Source organism: Anomaloglossus baeobatrachus, chromosome 11, assembly GCF_048569485.1.
Source record: "Anomaloglossus baeobatrachus isolate aAnoBae1 chromosome 11, aAnoBae1.hap1, whole genome shotgun sequence".
NCBI classification, from domain to species: domain Eukaryota; kingdom Metazoa; phylum Chordata; class Amphibia; order Anura; family Aromobatidae; genus Anomaloglossus; species Anomaloglossus baeobatrachus.
The window spans coordinates 153,216,421-153,238,785 of NC_134363.1; the positions used below are offsets into that span (position 1 = coordinate 153,216,421).

Here is a 22,365-nt window from a genome sequence, read left to right on the forward strand (position 1 = left end):
AACTCTATAAGCAAGAACCAGTTGCTATAACATTACTGCTATCATTCTATTACCCATTTCCCTGATTCTGGTTCCAGATTGTCTGTACGTCTACTATTCTTGTTGTGTGTTTTCAAATTTGGCTCTACTTCATTCAGTGCTTTCTGTGTCTGCCATCAATTTCTATACACGAAAGAACTGGTATGGCAGTGCACGGAGATTGTATGACTATAACGGTTCTAAAGAGCAATACAGGCTATGTGCATAGGGCTCTGCTTTGTGCATGAACCATTCAATTGAGAAGCTTTTTGCTTCTGATACCTAGGCAAGCAACTCATCTGCACTTCCGGGCGTGTCCACCACTACTTTGTATATTACTTATCTATAATTTTGCTAAACTCAATTTGCAGGAACTGAATGGAAAGTTTCATTATTTACATTCAGGGAACCTGTTTTTTTATCATGTGATTATCACAAAGATTCATGTCTCGACACAATAGATCTGACATACAAAGTTCAGTTCAGATATCACAATATCGGTGGCATTTCTGATGCAAATTGCCAATATAAGGATAATGCTATAAACATTTGTTTCCTGGTGCCTAAACATGATTGTCTTTAGGAGCAACAGGATGAAGACAATGTGGTTGCTGCCCCATTAATATTTACTGCTGTTTGTCTAAAAAAAAAGTAGATTTGGGGTACTCACCATGAAATCTCTTTTTTGAAGCCTTCATTGAGGGACACAGAAGACTATGGCTGTGTCCTCAAAAGAAGCGAGAAAGAAAAGTAGATTTGGGGTACTCACCATAAAATCTCTTTCTTGGAGCCTTCATTGGGGACACAGAAAATCATGGCTGTGTCCCTCAGTGAAGGGAGAAAGAAAAGTAGATTTTGGGTACCCACCGTAAAATCTCTTTCTTGGAGCCTTCATTGGGGACACAGAAGACTATGGGTGTATCCCCAAATGAAGCAAGAAAGAAAGAAAGAAAAGAAGATTTGGGGTACTCATCGTAAAATCTCTTTCTTGGAGCCTTCATTGGGGGACACAGAAGACTATGGCTGTGTCCCCTAATGAAGCGAAAAAGAAAAGTAGATTTTGGGTACTCACCGTAAAATCTCTTTCTTGGAGTCTTCATTGGGTAACACAGAAAACCATGGCTGTCCCCCCAATGAAGTGAGAAAGAAAAGTTGATTTTGGGTACTCACTGTAAAATCTCTTTCTTGGAGCCTTTATTGCGGGACACAGAAGACTATGGCTGTGTGCCCCAATGAAGCATGAAAGAAAAGTAGATTTTGGGTACCCACTGTAAAATCTCTTTCTTGGAGCCTTCATTGGGGACACAGAAGACTATGGGTGTATCCCCAACTGAAGCAAGAAAGAAAGAAAGAAAAGTAGATTTGGGGTACTCATCGTAAAATCTCTTTCTTGGAGCCTTCATTGGGGGACACAGAAGACTATGGCTGTGTCCCCAAATTAAGCAAGAAAGAAGAGTAGATTTTGGGTACTCACCGTAAAATCTCTTTTTTGGAGCCTTCATTGGGGGACACAGAAGACTATGTCTGTGTCCCCTAATGAAGCGAAAAAGAAAAGTAGATTTTGGGTACTCACCGTAAAATTTCTTTCTTGGAGTCTTCATTGGGGAACACAGAAAACCATGGCTGTCCCCCCAATGAAGTGAGAAAGAAAAGTTGATTTTGGGTACTCACTGTAAAATCTCTTTCTTGGAGCCTTTATTGCGAGACACAGAAGACTATGACTGTGTCCCCCAATGAAGCATGAAAGAAAAGTAGATTTTGGGTACTCACTGTAAAATCTCTTTCTTGGAGCCTTTATTGCGGAACACAGAAGACCACGGCTGTGTAACCCAAAAGAAGTGAGATAGAAAAGTAGATTTTGGGTAGTCACCGTAAAATCTCTTTCTTGGAGCCTTTATTGGGTGATACAGAAAACAATGGCTGTGTCCCCCAGTGAAGGGAGAAAGAAAAGTAGATTTTGGGTACTCACTGTAAAATCTTTCTTGGAGCCTTCATTGGGGATGCAGCCAAGGTCTTCTGTGTTCCCCAATGAAGCAAGAAAGAAAGCAGCTTTTGCTAGTACTGCAGCAGAGCCTAATTCAACTGAAGGCTGCATTATCACATTACCAGGCAGTGCCACAATGATATGCAAGGCGCTCTCTGTTATAAGGGCTGCTGAATCAGATGTCACCTGTCAAACATAAATATAATATCCAAAGGAAAGGTTATCAGTTTTTAACACCTACAAAACCCCATTCAATGATACTGGTAATAAAGAACTAGGTGAATTTACATCGCCTTTCAAAGAAAAATTTGTATTAAATGGTCTGAAGTATTCCTGCAGAGAGCAGCTCATGTCAGTAGTGATGGGTGAATAATGAAATATTCGTGTTCGGGAACACAAGAATTTTCTGGAAAATCTTTAGCAAAAATGCTTGGGTTCCCCATTGACTTTAATTGGATTTGTTATTCGTGACGAACACTGGAATAGAACCCGGTATTCGGTAACAATTATCCGAACTCGAATAGTTACTATTCAACCCATCACTAGTCAGGAGTATTTCTTTACCTTATAGGATTTGAGATCTTCACTCCATAATCCTCTGAACTCCGGCTGAGCCAAGTTTTCATTTTCACCTTCGACATCTGGGGACCACTCAGTTTGGGGGGAGCCGTTGTCCTCATCAGATGATAGAGGAGAGGGAGAACGCCAGTTATTCTGCAGACCAAAAAAAAAAAAAATATAAAAGTACATCTTACAAAAAAATCATGTCTTATGCACACTTGCTCATTTACTTAGGAAGGCAGGAAAACGAAGGGAATTTTGTTTACTTACCGTAAATTCCTTTTCTTCTAGCTCCAATTGGGAGACCCAGACAATTGGGTGTATAGCTATTGCCTCTGGAGGCCACACAAAGTATTACACTTAAAAGTGTAAGGCCCCTCCCCTTCTGGCTATACACCCCCAGTGGGATCACTGGCTCACCAGTTTTAGTGCCAAAGCAAGAAGGAGGAAAGCCAATAACTGGTTTAAAGACCAATTCAATCCGAGGAAACATCGGAGAACTGAACCATACCACATGAACAACATGTGTACCCGAAAAAACAGAAAAACCCCGAGAAAACAGGGCGGGTGCTGGGTCTCCCAATTGGAGCTAGAAGAAAAGGAATTTACGGTAAGTAAACAAAATTCCCTTCTTCTTTGTCGCTCCATTGGGAGACCCAGACAATTGGGATGTCCAAAAGCAATCCCTGGGTGGGTAAAAGAATACCTCATGATAGGGCCGTCAAACGGCCCTCTCCTACAGGTGGCCAACCGCCGCCTGAATGACTTATCTACCTAGGCTGGCGTCTGCCGAAGCGTAGGTATGCATCTGATAATGCTTGGTAAAAATAAGTAGACTCGACCAGGTGGGTGCCTGACACACCTGCTGAGCCGTAGCCTGGTGCCGTAATGCCCAGGATGCACCCACGGCTCTGGTAGAATGGGCCTTCGGCCTTGAGAGAACCAGAAGCCCAGTAGAACTGTAGGTTTCAAGAATTGGTTCCTCGAGCCCCCGAGCAAGGGTGGATCTGGAAGCTTGCGACTGTTTACGCCGACCAGCGACAAGGACAAAGAGTGCATCCGGGTGGCGCAGGAGCGCCATGCGGGAAGTAGAACCTGAGTGCTCTCACCAGAACCAACAGATGCAAATCTTTCTGAAATTGATGGACTGGACGAGGACACAAAGAAGGTGAGGTGATATCCTGATTGATATGAAAATGGGATACCACCTTAGGGAGAAATTCCGGAACCGGACGCAGAACTACCCTGTCCTGGTGAAGGACCAGGAAGGGAGTTTGTATGAGAGCGTTGCTAGCTCGGAAACCCTCCTAAGAGACGAGACCGTTACTAGAAGGCCACTTCCCGTGAAAAACGGGAAGGGAGACATCCTTCAAAGGCTCGAAAGGCGGCATCTGGAGAGCAATTAGAACCTTGTTCAGATCTCAGGGCTCTAACGGCCGCTTGTACGGAGTGCTGAGAAGACAAACTCCCCGTAGGAACGTGCGTACCTGAGGAAGTCGTCGTTTCTGAAAAAATACAGATAGCGCTGAGACTTGTCCCTAAAGGGAACTGAGCGACAACCCATTTTCCTACCTAGATTGCAGGAAGGAAGGAAACATAGACGATGCAACCGGCCAGGGAGAAACACCCTGCGCCGAGCACCGAGATAAGAACATCTTCCACGTCCTGTGGTCAATCTTGGCGGACGTTGGTATGCTAGCCTGTCTCATGGTGGCAACCACGTCCTGAGGTAATCCTGACGACACTAGGTTCCAGGACTCAATGCCACACCATCCGGTTGAGGGCCGTAGAATTCAAATGGAAGAATGGCCCTTGAGACAGCCAGTCTGATTGGTCTGGTAGTGCCCCCGGTTAGCCTACCGTGAGGCACCACAGAACCGAGTACCACAACATCCTCGGCCAATTTGTAGCGACGAGGATGGCGCGGCCGCAGTCGGTCTTGATCTAGCGCAGTACTCTGGGCAACAATGCCAGAGGTGGCACCTAAGGTAGCTGGAACTGCGACCAATGCTGAACTAAGGCGTTTGCCGCCAGAGCTCGATGATTGTGAAACCGTGCCATGAAGCTGGCACATTGTTGTTGTGCCGTGACGCCATTAGATCGACGTCCGGCCTCTGTCAGCGGCGCCAGATCTCCTGAAACCCGTCCGGGTGAGGAGACCATACTCTTTCGGCCACACCTCAGCGACTTAGGAAGTCAGCTTCCTAGTTTCCACACTTGGGATGTGAATTGTGGATATGGTGGATGCCGTGTCTTCCACCCACATCAGAACCTGCCGGACTTCCTGGAAGGCTTGCCGGTTGCGCGTTCTTCCTTGGTGGTTGATGTATGCCACCGCTGTGGAGCTGTCCGACTGAAGTCGGATATGCTTGCTTTCCAGCCGCTGTTGGAAGGATTGTAGGGCAAGATACACTGCTCTGTGTTCAAGAACATTGATCTGAAGAGTGGACTCTTGCTGAGTCCACGTACCCTGAGCGCTGTAGTGGAGAAAAACTGCTCCCCACCCTGATAGACTCGCGTCTGTCGTAACTATCGCCCAGGACGGGGATAGGAAGGACCTTCTTTTTGACCAAGAGGTGAGAAGAAGCCACCACCGTAGAGATTCCTTGGCCGCCTGAGAAAGAACGACGACTCTGTTGAGGGACGTCGACTCCTCGTCCCATTGGCGGAGAATGTCCCATTGTAGTGGACGCAGTAAAACTGCGCGAAAGGAACTGCCTCCATTGCTACCATCTTACGTAGGAAGTGCATGAGGCGTCTCAATGTGTGCGACTGGTTCTTAAAGAAGAGCTTGCAGCCCGTAGTGAATGCTGTTTGTCTAGCGGCAGCTTCACTATCGCTGAGAGAGTAAGAAACTCTATGCCTAGATATGTTATCGATAGGGTCGGGGTCGGATCTGACTTTAAAAAGTTGATGATCCACCCAAAACTCTAGAGAGTCTCCAGCGCAACGTTCGGGCAGTGTTGGCATGTTTCCTAAGAGAGTGCCTTGACAAGTAGATCGTCTAAATACGGGACCACAGAGTGACCCTGAGAGTGCAGGACTGTGACTACTGCTGCCCTGACCTTGGCGAAGACCAGTTGGACTGTCGCTAGCCGGAAGGTAGAGCTACGAACAGAGGGTGTTCGTCTCCTATAACGAAGCGTAGAAACGCTAGTGCTCTGGATCAATCGGCACGTGTGGATAAGCATCCTTGATGCCTAATGATGCTAGGAAATATCCTTGGGACCTTGAGGCGATGACATGGCGGAGGGATTCCATCCGGAACCGCCTGGTGTCCACGAGCTTGCTGAGCATTTTTAGATCCAGAACGGGACGGAACGGCCCGTTGTTATAGGTACCGCAAAGAATTTGGGGTAAAACCGTGACCTTGTTCCTGAAGAGGAACGGGGGTCATCACTCTTTCTGCCTATAGAGTGCACCCTGTTTGCAGAAGAGCAGCGGCCCGGCCGGGAGGTGGAGAAATTCTGAAGAATCGAGTTGGAGGACGAGAAGTGAGCTCTATCCTGTACCCGTGAGACAGAATGTCTCACACTCAATGGTCATTGACCTATGGCAGCTAAATATCGCCAAGGCGGGAGAGCCTGCTACCGACCGAGGCCGCAAGTCATGAGGAAGCCGCCTTGGAAGCGGGTTTTCAGACTGTCGCTTTTTTGGGCGAGACTGAGCCCGCTAAGAATCTTAGCTCCTCTGATCCTTTTGAGTCCACATTGGACGAGGAAAAATGGGACCTGCCCGAGCCTCGAAAAGGCCGAAAACCCCGACTGCCTCTTGCTCTGTTGGGGTTTGTTGTGTCCGGGCTGAGGAAAGGATGAATCCTTACCCCTGGACTGTTTGATGGTTACATCCAACGCTCACCAAACAGTCGGTCAGCAGAAAAAGGCAACTGGTTAGGCAACCTTTTTTGGAAGCAGAATCTGCCTTCCATTCACTTAACGAGCAGACCAGGCTCTGCTTAAAAACACGGAGTAGCGGAGGCTACCGCCGCACGGTTCGCAGAGTCCAGGACAACCTGAATCGCGTAAGAAACAAATGCAGACATTTGAGAGGTTAAGGATGCCACCTGCGGCACAGATGTACGTGTAACCGTGTCAATCTGTGTAAGACAAGCTGAAATAGCTTGGAGTGCCCCAAGGGAGAGAATGCCGGAGCCAACGGTGCGCCGACAGCCTCATAGATGGCTTTCGACCAGAGATCCATCTGTCTGTCAGTGGCATCTTTGAGTTTGCAGTTCCATCTCCCACTGCAACTATGGATCTAGCTACAAGCCTGGAGATTGGAGGATGACGCTCGGGACATTGGGTCCAGTCCTTGACCAAGTCAGGGGACAGGGATAACGTGTATCCTAAGCCGTTTGGAGAAGCGCATATCTGGATAAGCGTGGTGTTCCTGGACTGCCTCTCTGAAGGCAGAGTGGTCCAGAAAAATACGTGAAGCTGACTCCTCCACTGGAGGAGCTGTGAGAAATAACCCACATTCTATAGATGGACGCTATAAAGATTATTTACTATGGCGTCACAATCAGGTGTATCCAGATTGAGAGCGGTCTCAGGATCAGAATCCTGAGCCGCTACTTCCGCCTCATTACACAGCGAGTCCTTCTGTTAGGACCCTGATGAAACCGAGGCCGCTCATAGCGAGCCCACTTAGGCTGTCTGGGACTGACGTCCGTGCAGAGCCGTGACTCTGGGATGCGTGTGACATTCCCGGAGCTGTTAGTTATTCACACTGAGGGGGGCCATGGATCAATGATTCAACAGTGCCCATATTGTGAGAGACATGTCCGGACTGCTAGGCTTCTAGTATCATAGCCATAGTCTCAGAAAAACTGTCAGTAAATACTGCAGACACCGTCCTCATCCCCTGGCCATTAGTGCATACAATGGGAGTCTATGTACCTGCCGGCCGTATAGCCGTACATGCTGTACCAGCTGTATAGAAAAACATGTGGTTCTGCACCTTTGTTTTACACAGAGAATATGCTGATAACTCCTCCGCATAATCCAGGAGGGTATATACAACGTGCGACCAAACAGTGCAATGTATATAGTACAAGCATATCTATAAGTGCACTTCTGCACTAGTGGGGTTAGCACCACAGGTGCTGCTTAACGCCTGTTACAGCGATTGTGTGACTATCAGAATGCCAGGGTCTTCCACACTTGTCTCTGTATCGTACAGAAACTGACACTAATGGCTGCCGGTGTCCTTGTAGAGAAGGAAGCCGTGGGCGTGCCTGAGAAAGTGCGGGAATCCGGATTCACAGTGCACACAGTGAGAGGGGTGGAGTATGCAAAACATACTCCAGCTCTCAGCTCTGCTCTATGCAGCGTCACGCCCCTACCCTGACTGTCAGGGCTGTGGGCGGTAACGAAGGGAGACTAGGCCCAGAAGCCGGGGACTCGAGTTAACAGCGCGGCCGCCGTAAAAGCGCGGGCCGCGCTGAAGTCCCCGGCGCACCACAAGTGCCAGCCGCGCCGCAGTTCCAGCAGCCGGCGCGACCGATTCATAGAAGTGGCCAGCGTCCCGCCCCTCTCCTGACTGGCAGGTCTGGGGGCGGGAACGAACGGAAGCAGGCCGCAAAAGCCGGGGACTCTAGTTATCAGCGCGGCCGCCGTAAAAGCGCGGGCCGCGCTGAAGTCCCCGGCGCACCACAAGTGCCAGCCGCGCCGCTGCCAGCGGCCGGCGCGACCGATTCCTGGAAGTGGCCAGCGTCCCGCCCCTCTCCTGACTGGCAGGTCTGGGGGCGGGAACGAACGGAAGCAGGCCGCAAAAGCCGGGGACTCTAGTTATCAGCGCGGCCGCCGTAAAAGCGCAGGCCGCGCTGAAGTCCCCGGCGCACTACAAGTGCCAGCCGCGCCGCAGTCCCTGCGGCCGGCGCGACCAATTCCCATAAGTGAGCCTGCTTCAGCAAAGCTGAATGAGGCCATGGCACAGGCGCCGCAGCGCTGATGTCCCCCGGCGCACTACAACACCCAGCATGCTGCGGTGTGAGCGCCAAATGCACGGGGACACAGAGTACCTTGAGGAAGCAGGGCCATGTCCCTGATGTACTCCGCTCCATCCAGCATCTTCTCCAGGGGCTGTAGATGGAGCACGGTCTCAGTGCCTGGAGACCGGTAAATCCCACTTCACCCAGAGCCCTGTAAAAAGGGATGGGGAAGGAATCAGCATGTGGGCTCCTGCCGCCGTACCCGCAATGGGTACCTCAACCTTACAAACACCTCCGACATACAGTGGGGTGAGAAGGGAGCATGCTGGGGACACTATATGTGTCCTCTTTTCTTCCATCCGACATAGTCAGCAGCTGCTGCTGACTAAAAAGTGGAGCTATGCGTGGATGTGTTGCCTCCTTCGCACAAAGCACAAAACTGGTGAGCCAGTGATCCCACTGGGGGTGTATAGCCAGAAGGGGAGGGGCCTTACACTTTTAAGTGTAATACTTTGTGTGGCCTCCAGAGGCAATAGCTATACACCCAATTGTCTGGGTCTCCCAATGGAGCGACAAAGAAATAATAATAATAATAATAATAATAATAATAATAATAAATAGTTATTTCTATGGCACCAACTTATTCCCCAGCGCTTTACAATTCAGATATATACTTGTACAGCAAATTCCTAATGTTTTCTGTTTAGGCTAAGGCCACATGAGCACTTAGCATCCGATGTGATATGCTAATGACCCTCTGCTCCCGCTCTGCTGCGAGTATAAGCCGAGTGTCATTATACTGTGATCTGATCCTGCAATCGGATCATAGCTGCGGAGGAGAGAGAGGGATTAATCTTCCTATCTCCTCCATTATCAGCTGATGCGATTATTGCACTGCACTCTGATGTCATCCGAGTGCAGTGCGATGTTTCTCTCGCCCCCATAGACTTGTATGGGTGCAAGTGAAAACAGATTGGATTCCGCCCGCATTGATTGTTTTCTCGGTCCGATTGGAGCTGAGAAAGAAAATCGCAGATGAGAACGGCCCCACAGAGTAACATTGATTTGAGTGAAATGCCATTTTTTTTTTTTTGTTTATCACATTCCACTGGCTCCATTTTACTTGCTTTGTGTCCTTAGCCCTTAAAGCCTGTATTGCGGATCCCATTATATCTGGCAGGGAAGATAATGCTGTATGCAAGACTACAAATCATAACAATAGACACCTTCGTGGAATCAACTCCACTGTAAATCATGCCGGGTGGTGCGATGGATTTGTTTCTCACAACTGAAACTACTATGTAGGTATGGGCATAGCCTCCTCTAGATGCAGTTACTTTATGACTTATTCCTATGCTGTTATTTCTTAGTGAATTAAAATGAGATTTTCCAGAATGGATTGCCCCATCAGATACTACCTTTTCCAGGAGAAGGCGATAAGCTGATAGCCCCTCGTTCTGCTCCAGGCAACCCAAGCACACAGCTGATTTTGTGGTATGTCAGCATTTCCCTGGCATGTTAGGTGCAATGGAATATCTAATACATGGGTCGGGTTTTGCTAGTTATTCTCGCCCCTGTCTCTCTGTCTGTCCTTCCTCCCCTTTATCCTTCCTCCCTCTTTTCTTCCCCTGTAATAACAGATACAGGGGGAGGAAGGACCAGCAGCAGACTGGGGCGGGAATAACTAGCAAAACCCGACCCACCTATTAGATATTCTGTTGCACCTATATCACCAAATAACAGTGCTTTTCACGAACTTTACTTGCCTAGATTTCAGAAACTATACATCCGATCTCACAACTAAAGGTATGTATAGAATCAGTATGATAGCGCCAGTATAGCACTGGCTTTACTTTACATAGGAAAATCCTGGTGGTTGGTTCTCTTTAAGAATTAAAGTAACAGAGATGCGCATGAACTAGCACCACTCCATTCACATGGGACTCTTCAGTTTTCAGGCTTAGCGGTGGTCTCGACGATCGGACCCCCAGCAGTAATGGACATTATCCACTATCCTACTGATAGGGAATAATTTCCAAACTTGGCACAACCTCTTTAAAGTGTAGCGATTATTGCAAATATATAATCATGGAGCATTTCTGTCTAAATCTATCATTTTCCCTTTTTTCTTGCTCTTCTTTGAAACGTGTGAAATCATAAAATTACCCACAAAAAGGCACTTGTACTTGAAACAAGAAATAATTTCATGGATGTTTTACAAAATTGTGCACCGAGAGTCTTGTTCTGTGTTATAATTAGTATCTTTATAACACGCTGTTCAGTTACAATTAAACAGCAGGTAGCGAGTGTATTAGGAAGCTTCATTACATTTCTTTCTCCGTAACCGACAAGGCTAGGTAAAAGTCCGCACAGCGGCAGGGAACATTGCTGCCACAAATAATTAAGCTCCATGTGCTGTGAAATGAAGCTGGATGGATACACAATATTACAAGATGTGTCTGCTTTTGTTACTTTGCAAATCCATTTTATATGGCATATGGGAATAACTCTAAGGCGGGCTTTGCACACTACGACATCGCAGGCCGATGCTGCGATGCCGAGTGCGATAGTGCCCGCCCCCGTCGCAGCAGCGATATGTGGTGATAGCTGGCGTAGCAAAAGTTATCGCTACGCCAGCTTCACACACACACTCACCTGCAGTGCGACGTCCCTGTGGCCGGCGACCCGCCTCCTTGTTAAGGGGGCGGGTCGTGCGGCGTCACTGCGACGTCACACGGCAGGCGGCCAATCAGAGCGGAGGGGCGGAGATGAGCAGGATGTAAACATCCTGCCCACCTCCTTCCTTCCGCATATCCTACGGAAGCCGCAGTGAGGCCGGTAGGAGACGTTCCTCGCTCCTGCGACTTCACACACAGCGATGTGTGCTGCCGCAGGAGCGAGGAACAACATCGGACCATTGCGTCAGCGTAATTATGAATTACGCCGACGCTATACCGATGATACGATTACGACGCTTTTGCGCTCGTTAATCGTATCATCCAGCCTTTACACACTGCGATGTCGCATGCGATGCCGGAAGTGCGTCATTTTCAATTTGACCCCACCGACATCGCACCTGCGATGTCGCAGTGTGCAAAGTGCCCCTAAGGCTATGTGCGCACGTTGCGTAAATACATGCAGTTACGCTGCGCTTTGTAGCGCAGCGTAACTGCATGCGTCCTGCGTCCCCTGCACAGTCTATGGAGATTGTGCAGGGGCCGTGCGCACGTGGCGTTTTAGAGCGCAGCGCTTCGGCTACTGTCGAAGCGCTGCGCAAAAAGAAGTGACATGTCACTTCTTCCGTGCGCTTTGCCGGCAGCTCCTGCTCTGTCTATGGGAGGAGCTGCAGGCAGAGCGCATGGAATCGGCTTCACTACGGACATTTCTGCAGCGATTTAAAGCGCACATGTGCTCTTCAGATCGCTGCAGAAATTTCTGCAGTGAACTGTACGCAACGTGCGCACATAGCCTTAGGCGGGCTTTGCACACTACGAAATCGCAGGTGTGATGTCGGTGGGGTCATGTCGAAAGTGACGCACATCTTGCGTCGCACTCAACATCGTAGTGTGTAAATCCTAGATGGTACGATTAACGAGCGCAAAAGCGTCGTAATCGTATCATCGGTGCAGCGTCGGCGAATTCCATAATTAAGCTGACGCGATGGTCCGATGTTGTTCCTTGTTCCTGCGGCAGCACACATCGCTGTGTTTGAAGTCGCAAGAGCGAGGAACATCTACCTGCGTCCTGCGGCTCCCGTCGGCTATGCAGAAGAAGTAGGTGGGCGGGATGTTTACATCCCGCTCATCTCTGCCCCTCCGCTCCTATTGGCCGCCTGCCGTGTGACATCACAGTGACGCCGCACGACCTGCCCCCCTTAATAAGGAGGCGGGTCGCCGGCCAGAGTGACGTCGCAGGGCAGGTGAGTGCATGAGAAACAGCCGTAGCGATAATATTCGCTACGACAGCAATCACATGATATCACAGCTCCGACGGGGGCGGGGACTATCGCACTCGGCATCATAGCATCGGCTTGCAATGTCTTAGTGTGCAAAGTACCCCTTAGGCCATGTGCAGACAATGTCTTTTTCAGGTGGATTCCGTCTGGAAACTTGCTGAAAAAGCGATCAGTAAACTAAACATTATAAACAACAAGCTGGAGTACCTGGCGTTACCTGGGATAAGAACTAAGTCACTCTCTCTGTCTCTCGCACTCACTCTCTCTGTCTCTCCCCAACTCTCCCTTTTCCCTCTTTCCCACTCTCTCTCCGTCTCCCTTTCTCCCAGCGACTCACTCACTGTCTCTCCCACTCACCCTCTCTCTATCTCTCACCCTCTCTCTTTCAGTCTCCATCTCTTTCCCTCTCTTTCTCCCACACTCCCTCTCTCTCACCCACTCTCTCAGTCTCCCTCTCTGTCTCTTTCTCTCCCACTCTCTCATTTACTCTCTTTCTGGGTATGTATCTCTTTCTGTGTGTGGGTCTCTTTACGTGTGTGTGGGTCTCTTTACGTGTGTGTGTGTGGGTCTCTTTACGTGTGTGTGTGGGTCTCTTTACGTGTGTGTGTGGGTCTCTTTACGTGTGTGTGGGTGTCTTTACATGTGTGTGGGGGTCTCTTTATGTGTGTGTGGGTCTCTTTAGGTGTGTGTGGGTCTCTTTAGGTGTGTGTGGGTCTCTTTATGTGTGTGTGGGTCTCTTTACGTATGTGTGGGTCTCTTTACGTATGTGTGGGTCTCTTTACGTGTGTGTGGGTCTCTTTATGTGTGTGTGGGTCACTTTACGTGTGTGTGGGTCTCTTTATGTGTGTGTGGGTCTCTTTATGTGTGTGTGGGTCTCTTTACGTATGTGTGGGTCTCTTTACGTATGTGTGGGTCTCTTTACGTGTGTGTGGGTCTCTTTACGTGTGTGTGGGTCTCTTTATGTGTGTGTGGGTCTCTTTACGTGTGTGTGGGTCTCTTTATGTGTGTGTGGGTCTCTCTGTGTGTCTCTTTCTCTGTCCATAATAGGAGTCTATAATAACAGATCTGTTCCCAGCTCCATTGACTTTAATGGAGGCAGGTTTTTTAACGATTAACTGTAAAGCGCGGGGTTAAATTTTCCCCTCAAAACAAAGTCTATGATGGTCCATGAGTCAAATGAGGTGGCTGTGCACAATTTCATGATTGTAAATGACAAGGTACGGATTTCTTTAGTGGACATACATAAACACACACACACACACACACACACATACATGGCTTTATATATTAGATGAATATAGTGCACTGCAATGTCAAAATTACTTATTTTAACCTTCAAATGCAAAGAAGCAGCTTAAAGAAGTGACGGTCCATTCTTCTGGCGGCTTCAACTAGAAAGCCTCCATTTTTTTTATGTATAGAGTTCTAAAAAAACAAAAACGCTAGAGTAGAAAACAATGCAAAAGATTTTAACAGAGACACTTTAGGAAAAACACCACCAACGTTTTCCTAAAGTGTCTTCTTTTGCAATAACTCAGTAGGTATGCCGTCATGGAAAAGAAGCTGTATAGACGTACCCATACCCTTATAGTGTTTTCTCAGTGTCACTAATTAGGTCAATTTATAGAACTGTGCAGACGATCGTCAGCGAATTATCTGTTGGGCGTATTACAATGCCAGCGCTGTGGATGACATTTTATGAATTCTCATCCACACAAAGTGGAGAAAACCTGCAGAGTATATTGAGCGGGACTATAGATTTCACATCCATAGATTTTTATTGCTGCAGATCCTGAAGATTATTATTGCTGTTTTCATTCTTTACGATGCAAAGAGTGAAATCTGTGACAAATCCATAGCATATCCAACCAGTGTGGGTGAACCATTAAAAGGGTTATATGCAACAATTTTATTATTTTTATTAATGGGTAACTAGTTGCTAAATATGTGCCTGTTCTACCCGGTGCCAGCTCAGAGCAGTCATGGACCATTCCTGCTGGCGATTCTGCTGCTTCCCACCAACAGAGCAGCTCTTTTTCTTCTGGGCTGGTCTGTCAATGGGGCATAACTGCTGACATCATGCTGACTGACAGCCGCCTCCCTGCAGTTAGGCAGAGGGGAGCAGTCTGTCTATCAACGTGACATCAGCAGAGATGCCCCGTCAACTGAGCAGAGCAGAAGAGAAGTTGCCGCTCTGTCAGTGTGATGGCAGCAAAAGCTGCGGAATCGCCGAAAGGAGCAATCTGTGACCTCTCTGAGCTGGGAGAGATTGTCGCAGGGAAGAACAGGCAGGAAGTTAGCAACTACCTGTCTAAGCTCTTAGCCCCCCCCCCCAAAAAAAATAGTCCTGGATAACCCATAATTAAAGGGGTTGTCCAACTAGTGATAATAACTAGTGTCCTATACAGATACAAATTAGATGTCGTTTGGCCGGCATCTATGTCAGCCGACTCTCATACCCAGAAAAGCTCACGCAGATAAGTGCTCCTGTATTGTCTAGGAGAAAGCCACCGGTTGACACATCTGTAGGGAGAACAATGTGATTTGCAGTCTCAAATCAGACATTCGTGATCATCCTCTTCACTGACCAGTCGGCTGGCACCCCATACACATTAGATATCATTGGGGTTCAGCCAGCATTAATCTAATGAATATGGGGGCCTTAAGATAGTTTGGTCAGAGCTAAAGGGGGCTTTACACGCTGCGATATCGTTAATAATTTATCGTCGGGGTCACGTTGTTAGTGACGCACATCCGGCGTCATTAACGATATCGCAGTGTGTGACACTTATGTGCGACCTTAAACGATCGCAAAAGCAGCCAAAATCATTTGCCGCGGAGAGGTCGTCCTAAAACAAAAAAATCGCTTTCCTCTCATTAGTGATGTTGTTCCTCGTTGCTGCGGCAGCACACATCGCTGTGTGTGACACCGCAGGATCGAGGAACATCTGCTTACCTGCCTCCACCGCCAATGCGGAAGGAAGGAGGTGGGCGGCATGTTACGTCCCGCTCATCTCCGCCCCTCCGCTTCTATTGGCCACCTGCCGTCGCTGTGACGCCGCACGACCTGCCCCCTTAGGAAGGAGGCGGTTCGCCGGCCAGAGCGACGTTGCAGGACTGGTAAGTTCGTGTGACGGGGGGTAAGCGAGGTTGTGCGCCACGGGCAGCGATATGCCCGTGTCGCACAAACGATGGGAGCGGGTACGATCGCTTGCGATCGCTAGCGAGATCGCAGCGTGTAAAGTCCGCTTTAGTCTAAAGCTCTTCTGCCATCAAGAGGTAAGATATAGAAGGATTTTTGTGTACTCACCTTAAAATCTCTTTCTCTGAGTCTTCATTGGGGGACACAGGACCATGGGTTATGCTGCTGTCACTAGGAGGCTGACACTAAGTAGACACAAAAAGTTAGCTCCTCCCCAGCAGTATACACCCCGAGCCAGAGGCGGACTCAAATCAGTTTAATGCACAAGCAGTAGGAGGAGAACCAAAACAACCATAGATAAGTCAAAGTAAAAATTTATAACCAAGTAGCCGTGCGACAAGTGGCCTGGGAATATGGACCACTGAAATAGGCAGGCAATATGTAACAAAACACAAGCAGGGTGGGTGCTGTGTCCCCCAATGAAGACTCAGAGAAAGAGATTTTACGGTGAGTACACAAAAATCCTTCTTTCTCTTTCATTTCATTGGGGGACACAGGACCATGGGACGTCCAAAAGCAGTCCCTGGGTAGGAAGAGAACAAGCACCGGAGATAGGTAGGAAACAGCTTCCCCTGTCGGGCTTGACCCAGACCTGAAAGCACTTACCTTGTTACAGGTGTGCTACTGCCGCCCGCAAAACCTTTCTCCCAAGACTGGCCTCTGCCAATGTTTGGGTGTGAACATGGTAGAACCTAGCAAAGGTATGCAGACTAGACCAGGTGGCGGCCCCGCGGACCTGGCCGGTCGAAGTCTGAAGTGCAATCGCCCAAGAGGCTCCCATTGCACGGGTAGAGTGCGCCTTCACTGCCCGCGGCGGAGATCCGTCCCTCATGCAATAGGCCTCAAATATAGTGGAATGGATCCATGTGGCAATCTTGGCCTTGGACGCCGGCATGCCCCTCTTGGGACCGGGTGGAAGGATGAACGGACTGTCGGTGTAACCGAAAGGTGCGGTCCTGAAGACATAAAAAACTGAGGGCTCGTACAAGGTCCAGAGTGTGCCAGGCCCCTTTCAGGCTGAGAGAAGGACTAGGACAGAATGACCGAAACCCAATCTCCTCATCTGGATGGAACGGCGAGACCACCTTGGACAGAAAAGAGGGGTCTGGCCGGAGCACCCCCTTGTCCTGGAGGAGGACCAAAAAAGGAGGGGGAAAGGACAAGAGAGGGCTGCCAGCCCTGACGACCTTCATAAAGAAGTGATGGCAACGAGGAACCCACTTTCCAAAACAGGTGAGAACAGGAAGAAACTCGGAAAGGTTCAAACAGGGGACCCTGAAGTGAACCCACCACTAGATTAAGGTCCCACGTTTCTAGTGGACGACGATATGGTAGAGCTAGATGGGCGACTCCCTGGATGAAGGTCTTGATCGGCAGGCAAGAAGCTAGAGGCCTCTGAAACCGAATTGACAGAGCCGACACCTGGCCCTTAAAGGGAGGCGCGCGAGAGACCCGAATCCAGACCTGACTGCAAGAATGCCACCAATGAAGGAAGGGAGAAAGAGAGAGGAGAAGAAAAGATGTGCTCCTCACACCACCGGAGGAACTCTCCACGTGTGGTAATAGATCCTCGAAGAAACTGGCTTCCCGGCCTTAATCATTGTCTGTATCACCCTTGTCGAAAAGCCTGTCTGAGCTAGTACCCGGGATCCACTTGTAAAGCCGTCAAATTTAGGACTTCTGAGTCCTAGTGGAAGAGAGGGCCCCGACACGGAAGATCTGGACGGTCTGGAAGGCGCCACGGGGCATCTGCGAGGAGCTGAGTGAGTTCCACGAACTATGCTCGTCTGGGCCACTCTGGAGCCACATCCTGCCTTGATCTTCTTGAGAACCTTCGAGATCATGGGAAACAGTGGGAAGATGCACGGGAGCCTGAACTGGCTCCATGACAGGGTGAGGGCGTCGACACCTAGCGCCAGGTGGAGGGGGCACCACTCGATGAACCGTGGACTTGATAGTTGAATCGGGAGGCCATTAGGTCCACGACCGGAGTCTTCCTCCGCCGGAGATCTGGCTGGGGACTTCCCAGATGAGGAAACATTTGCCTGAAGCGAGTCCTTCCCTGCCGAGAAAATCGTCCGTCCAATTGTCCACGCTAGCGATGTGCACTGCCGAGATTAGGGAGAGAAGAGACCCGGCCCAGTGCAAGATCTTCTTGACCTCTCCCATTGCCATGATACTCCTTGCGCCTCCCTGGTGGTTGATGCACGCCACCTACATGGCATGGTCCGACTGGAACCTGACTGGGCAACCCAGTACACGGTGCTGAAAATGTAGCAGGGCTAACCGGATAGCTCTGATTTCCGGAATGTTGATAGGGAGACAACACTCTTGAGGTGTCCATCGGCTTTGTGCTGAGGGATGGTGGAATAGCACACCCCAGCCTTGGATACTGGCGACGGTGGACACTATCCTCCAGAGGAGAAGAAGGGACCTTCTTAAGGGAGGTTGCGAAGACTAGTCCACTAACGAAGTGAATGGCGGGTCACCAGCGATAGACGGAACCTGCGGTCCATAGCAAGGAGAGATTTGTCCCCCTTCTTCAGCAGGGCCCGCTGGAAAGGCCGAAGATGAAACTGGGTAAAGGGTACCGCCTCTATCACCGCCACCATCTGACCGAGGACTCACATACCAAACCTGATGGAAACCGGGCGCGGATGGCAGAGAGTACGGAGGCCTCGGTGCAGGGAAGAGAACCACTCTTGTGTGAGGAGTACCTGAGCTTGGACGGTATCGAATACCGTGCCTAAAGGGGTGATCCGCCGGGCCGGGGTCTGAGAGGACTCTTTCCGATTGATCAGCTACCCTAGTAGCGAAAGGGTGTCGATGGCGATCTAAACACCAAGACGACGGTCCTTGAAGGAAGAACCCTTGACCACCAGGTTGTCCCCGTGCGGAATGACCATAACACCCCTGGAGTGTAGGATGGGCATGGCAGCCGCCATGATCTCTGTAAGCACTCTGGAGATAGATGCGAGGTCGAATGACAGAGCCGTGAAACTGGAAGTGGTCCACTGCATCGCAAGGCGGAGGAACTGTTGGTGGGATAGAGGCGTCGTGAAAGGTTGAAGTGCGAAAGGACTGGAACCGAGCGGTGAGGCGACGATCCTGGATGCGTCTGGGCCGATGCTGGGGAAGAGATGTAGTCTTCCCTCACGTAGCCTAGTGGATCAACTGGACTAGCCAATCTCCGAAAGGACGTTCACCTAAGAACGGAAGGGAAGTCAGCGACTTCTTAGAGGTCACATCCGCATTCCAGATCCTGAGTCAGAGGGCTCGACGGATGGTCACACTGCTGCTAGAGGCTTAGGCCGCGCAGCTGGCAGACGCCAGGGCTGTGTTGAGAAGGTACTCACCCAAGATGTTAACCAGTTCCGGATCGGCAGAGATGGAACGTAGTCCGCTGCGTAGGGTGTCCGTGGAGTCCCTGAGAGACGCAGTAACTCAGCGAACTCTGGATGTCCACTGAATGCATCATGGGCCCGCCACATCCGTTTAAAGGAGACCTGTGTGCTCGGAGAGGAGAAGAGGACTGTCCGTACCTTAATAGTCTGACTCACCGCTTCTACCAGGCTATTCGTCAATCGCCGAACATCAGCCGCCTGCTCGGAATCCAGCAGAGGTGCTACGTCTGGGTCATCACCAGAGAGGTCGGGGGGCTTCCGGAGGAGCGGTAGTCTGGACCTGGGGATGAAGGTGAAACCTGGGGGGGACGCCGAAGACGAGACCTGGCGGGTCCGCTTCTGAGCAGTGGATAAGGTCCCTGGCACAGGGCTCACCTACCCCTGAGGCGATTGCGCCAGTCCTGTGGAGGTATGACAGAGCGTCGGCAAGAGGCGCAGCGCATGCGCAACCACCCGAGAGGCCTCAGCGAGGGGATCTACGGACTGGGACAGGGGCGCTAACCAGCCGGCAGGGGCGGGATACAGGGCCCTGCAGTGTCTGGGGCTGCGGTGGCAGTTATCACTAATTTGACATCATTTGGGGGAATTTATAATTGAGGGTACTATTTACAGCAATCGTGACCCTTACCGGTCCGGAAATAATTATTTATTCAAGCTTTGATACCCAGTATTATATGCATTAACCCTATTTAGATATCATTTTGGGGGAAAAGAGAATTTTGTTTACTTACCGTAAAAATTTTTTCTTATAGTTCCGTATTGGGAGACCCAGACCATGGGTGTTTAGCTTCTGCCTCCGGAGGACACACAAAGTACTACACTCAAAAGTGTAGCTCCTCCCTCTGAGCTTATACACCCCCTGACGAGCAGACTCAGCTAGTTTAGTGCAAAAGCTGAAGGAGAATAGCCACCCACAAGTAAAAACAGAGCAAGAACCGGAACAACCGGAGACTCTGTCCACGACAACAGCCAGTGACAACACGCGGAACAAGAAATTGCCAACAGGCAACAGGGAGGGAGCTGGGTCTCCCAATACGGAACTGTAAGAAAAAGAATTTACGGTAAGTAAACAAAATTCTCTTTTTCTTTATCATTCCTTTGGGAGACCCAGACCATGGGACGTCTCAAAGCTGTCCCTGGGTGGGAAATAAACAGAAAAACTAAGAAGTAGGTGGAGCCTAACGTCACAAATGGGCGACAGCCGCTTGAAGGATGCGTCTGCCCAAGCTCGCATCTGCCGAAGCATGAGCATGCACTTGGTAGTGCTTTGAAAAGGTATGCAGGCTAGTCCAAGTGGCAGCCTGACAGACTTGTTGAGCCGTAGCCTGGTGCCTGAAAGCCCAAGAGGCACCGACAGCTCTGGTCGAGTGTGCCTTGATCCCCGGCGGGGGAGGCACCTGAAAACAATGGTAGGCGTCCGAAATGGTCGACCTAATCCAACGGGCTAAGGTCGGCTTAGAAGCAGAGAGGCCCTTGCGCCGACCTGTGGTTAGCACAAAAAGAGAAGTGCACCGCCTAAGAGCAGCGGTGCGAGACAGATAGATCCGGAGAGCACGCACCAGATCCAGAGTATGCAACGCTTTTTCAAGCGATGAAAAGGAGCTGGACAAAAGGAAGGTAGGGTAATGTCCTGGTTAAGGTGGAAAGGAGAACACCTTAGGAAGAAAGTCCGGAGTCGGACGGACAACCACCTTGTCTTGATGAAAAAACAAAAAAAGGTGACTCCGAAGAGAGCGCAGCCAAATCAGAGACTCTCCTGAGGGAAGTTATGGCCACCAGAAAGACCACTTTCTGTGAAAGACGAAACAAAGAAACCTCCCTAAGAGGCTCAAAGGGGGGTTTCTGCAAAACCGTGAGAACCAAATTGAGGTCCCAGGGATCCAAGGGCCGCCGGTAAGGCGGAATGATGTGAGACGCGCCCTGCATGAAGGTGCGGACCTGAGCCAGCCGGGCGAGACGCCGCTGGAACAGCACTGACAGAGCTGAGACTTGTCCCTTGAGAGAGTTGAGGGACAGTCCCAGCTGCAGACCGGACTGTAGAAAAGACAGAAGGGTCGGCAAGGAGAATGGCCAAGGAGGATGGCCGGAAGAGCGACACCAGGACAGGAAAATTTTCCAAGTCCTGTGATAGATCTTGGCGGAGGAAGACTTACGGGCCCGAGTCATAGTGGAGATGACTTCAGGAGGAATACCAGAAGCCGTCAAGATCCAGGACTCAAGAGCCACGCCGTCAATTTGAGAGACGCAGAATTCAGGCGGAAAAACGGACCTTGTGAGAGAAGGTCTGGACGGTCCGGGAGATGCCACGGCACCTCTACGGACAGATGGAGCAGGTCTGGGTACCAAACTCGCCTGGGCTAGTCCGGAGCAATGAGGATGACTCGACGGCCCTCCATTCCGATCTTGCGCAGGACTCTGGGCAAGAGAGCTAGAGGGGGAAACACGTAGGACAGACGAAACTGGGACCAGTCTTGAACCAGAGAGTCCGCGGCGAATGCCTGAGGATCGTGGGAGCGAGCCACGTAAACGGGAACCTTGTTGTTGTGACGGGATGCCATTAGGTCCACGTCCGGAGTGCCCCATTTGCGGCAGATTGACTGAAAAACTGCCGGGTGCAGGGACCACTTGCCACTGTCCACGGTTTGATGGCTGAGATAATCTGCCTCCCAGTTTTCCACGCCTGGGATGTGGACTGCGGATATGGTGGACTTTGAGTCCTCCACCCATTGAAGGATGCGTTGTACCTCCAACATTGCCAGGCGGCTGCGTGTCCCGCCTTGGTGATTGATGTAGGCAACCGCTGTCGCGTTGTCTGACTGGACCCGGATGTGCCTGCCCGCCAACAGGTGGTGAAAGGCTAGGAGAGCTAGAAGCACAGCTCTGGTTTCCAGCACATTGATTGAAAGGGCTGACTCGGACGGAGTACAAGTGCCCTGCGCTCGGTGGTGGAGACATACCGCTCCCCAGCCGGATAGACTGGCATCCGTGCTGAGGATCACCCAGGACGGGGCCAGGAAGGAGTGCCCCTGGGACAGAGAGAGGGGCCGAAGCCACCACTGAAGAGAGCTCCTGGTCTGTGGCGACAGAGCCACCAACCTGTGCAAGGAGGAAGGCCGCTTGTCCCAACAGCGGAGAATGTCCAGTTGCAGGGGACGCAGATGGAACTGGGCAAAGGGAACAGCCTCCATTGACGCCACCATTTGACCCAGCACCTGCATAAGGCGCCTGAGGGAATAACGGCGGGGCCTCAGCAGAGAGCGCACCGCCAGTTGGAGGGACTGCTGTTTGACTAAGGGCAACTTCACAAGT

At 50.3% G+C, this 22,365-nt stretch overlaps 1 protein-coding gene across 2 annotated transcripts in view; it reads right to left on the reverse strand.

The window, feature by feature from the left end:
- CFAP74 (cilia and flagella associated protein 74) overlaps positions 1-22,365 on the reverse strand; it is a 365,782-nt gene that overhangs the window by 236,423 nt on the left and 106,994 nt on the right. For both annotated transcript variants that reach the window (XM_075327962.1, XM_075327961.1), the window contains exon 12: positions 2,567-2,716. In XM_075327962.1, coding sequence (XP_075184077.1) covers positions 2,567-2,716 — 150 coding nt within the window. The remainder of the gene's footprint in view (positions 1-2,566; positions 2,717-22,365) is intronic.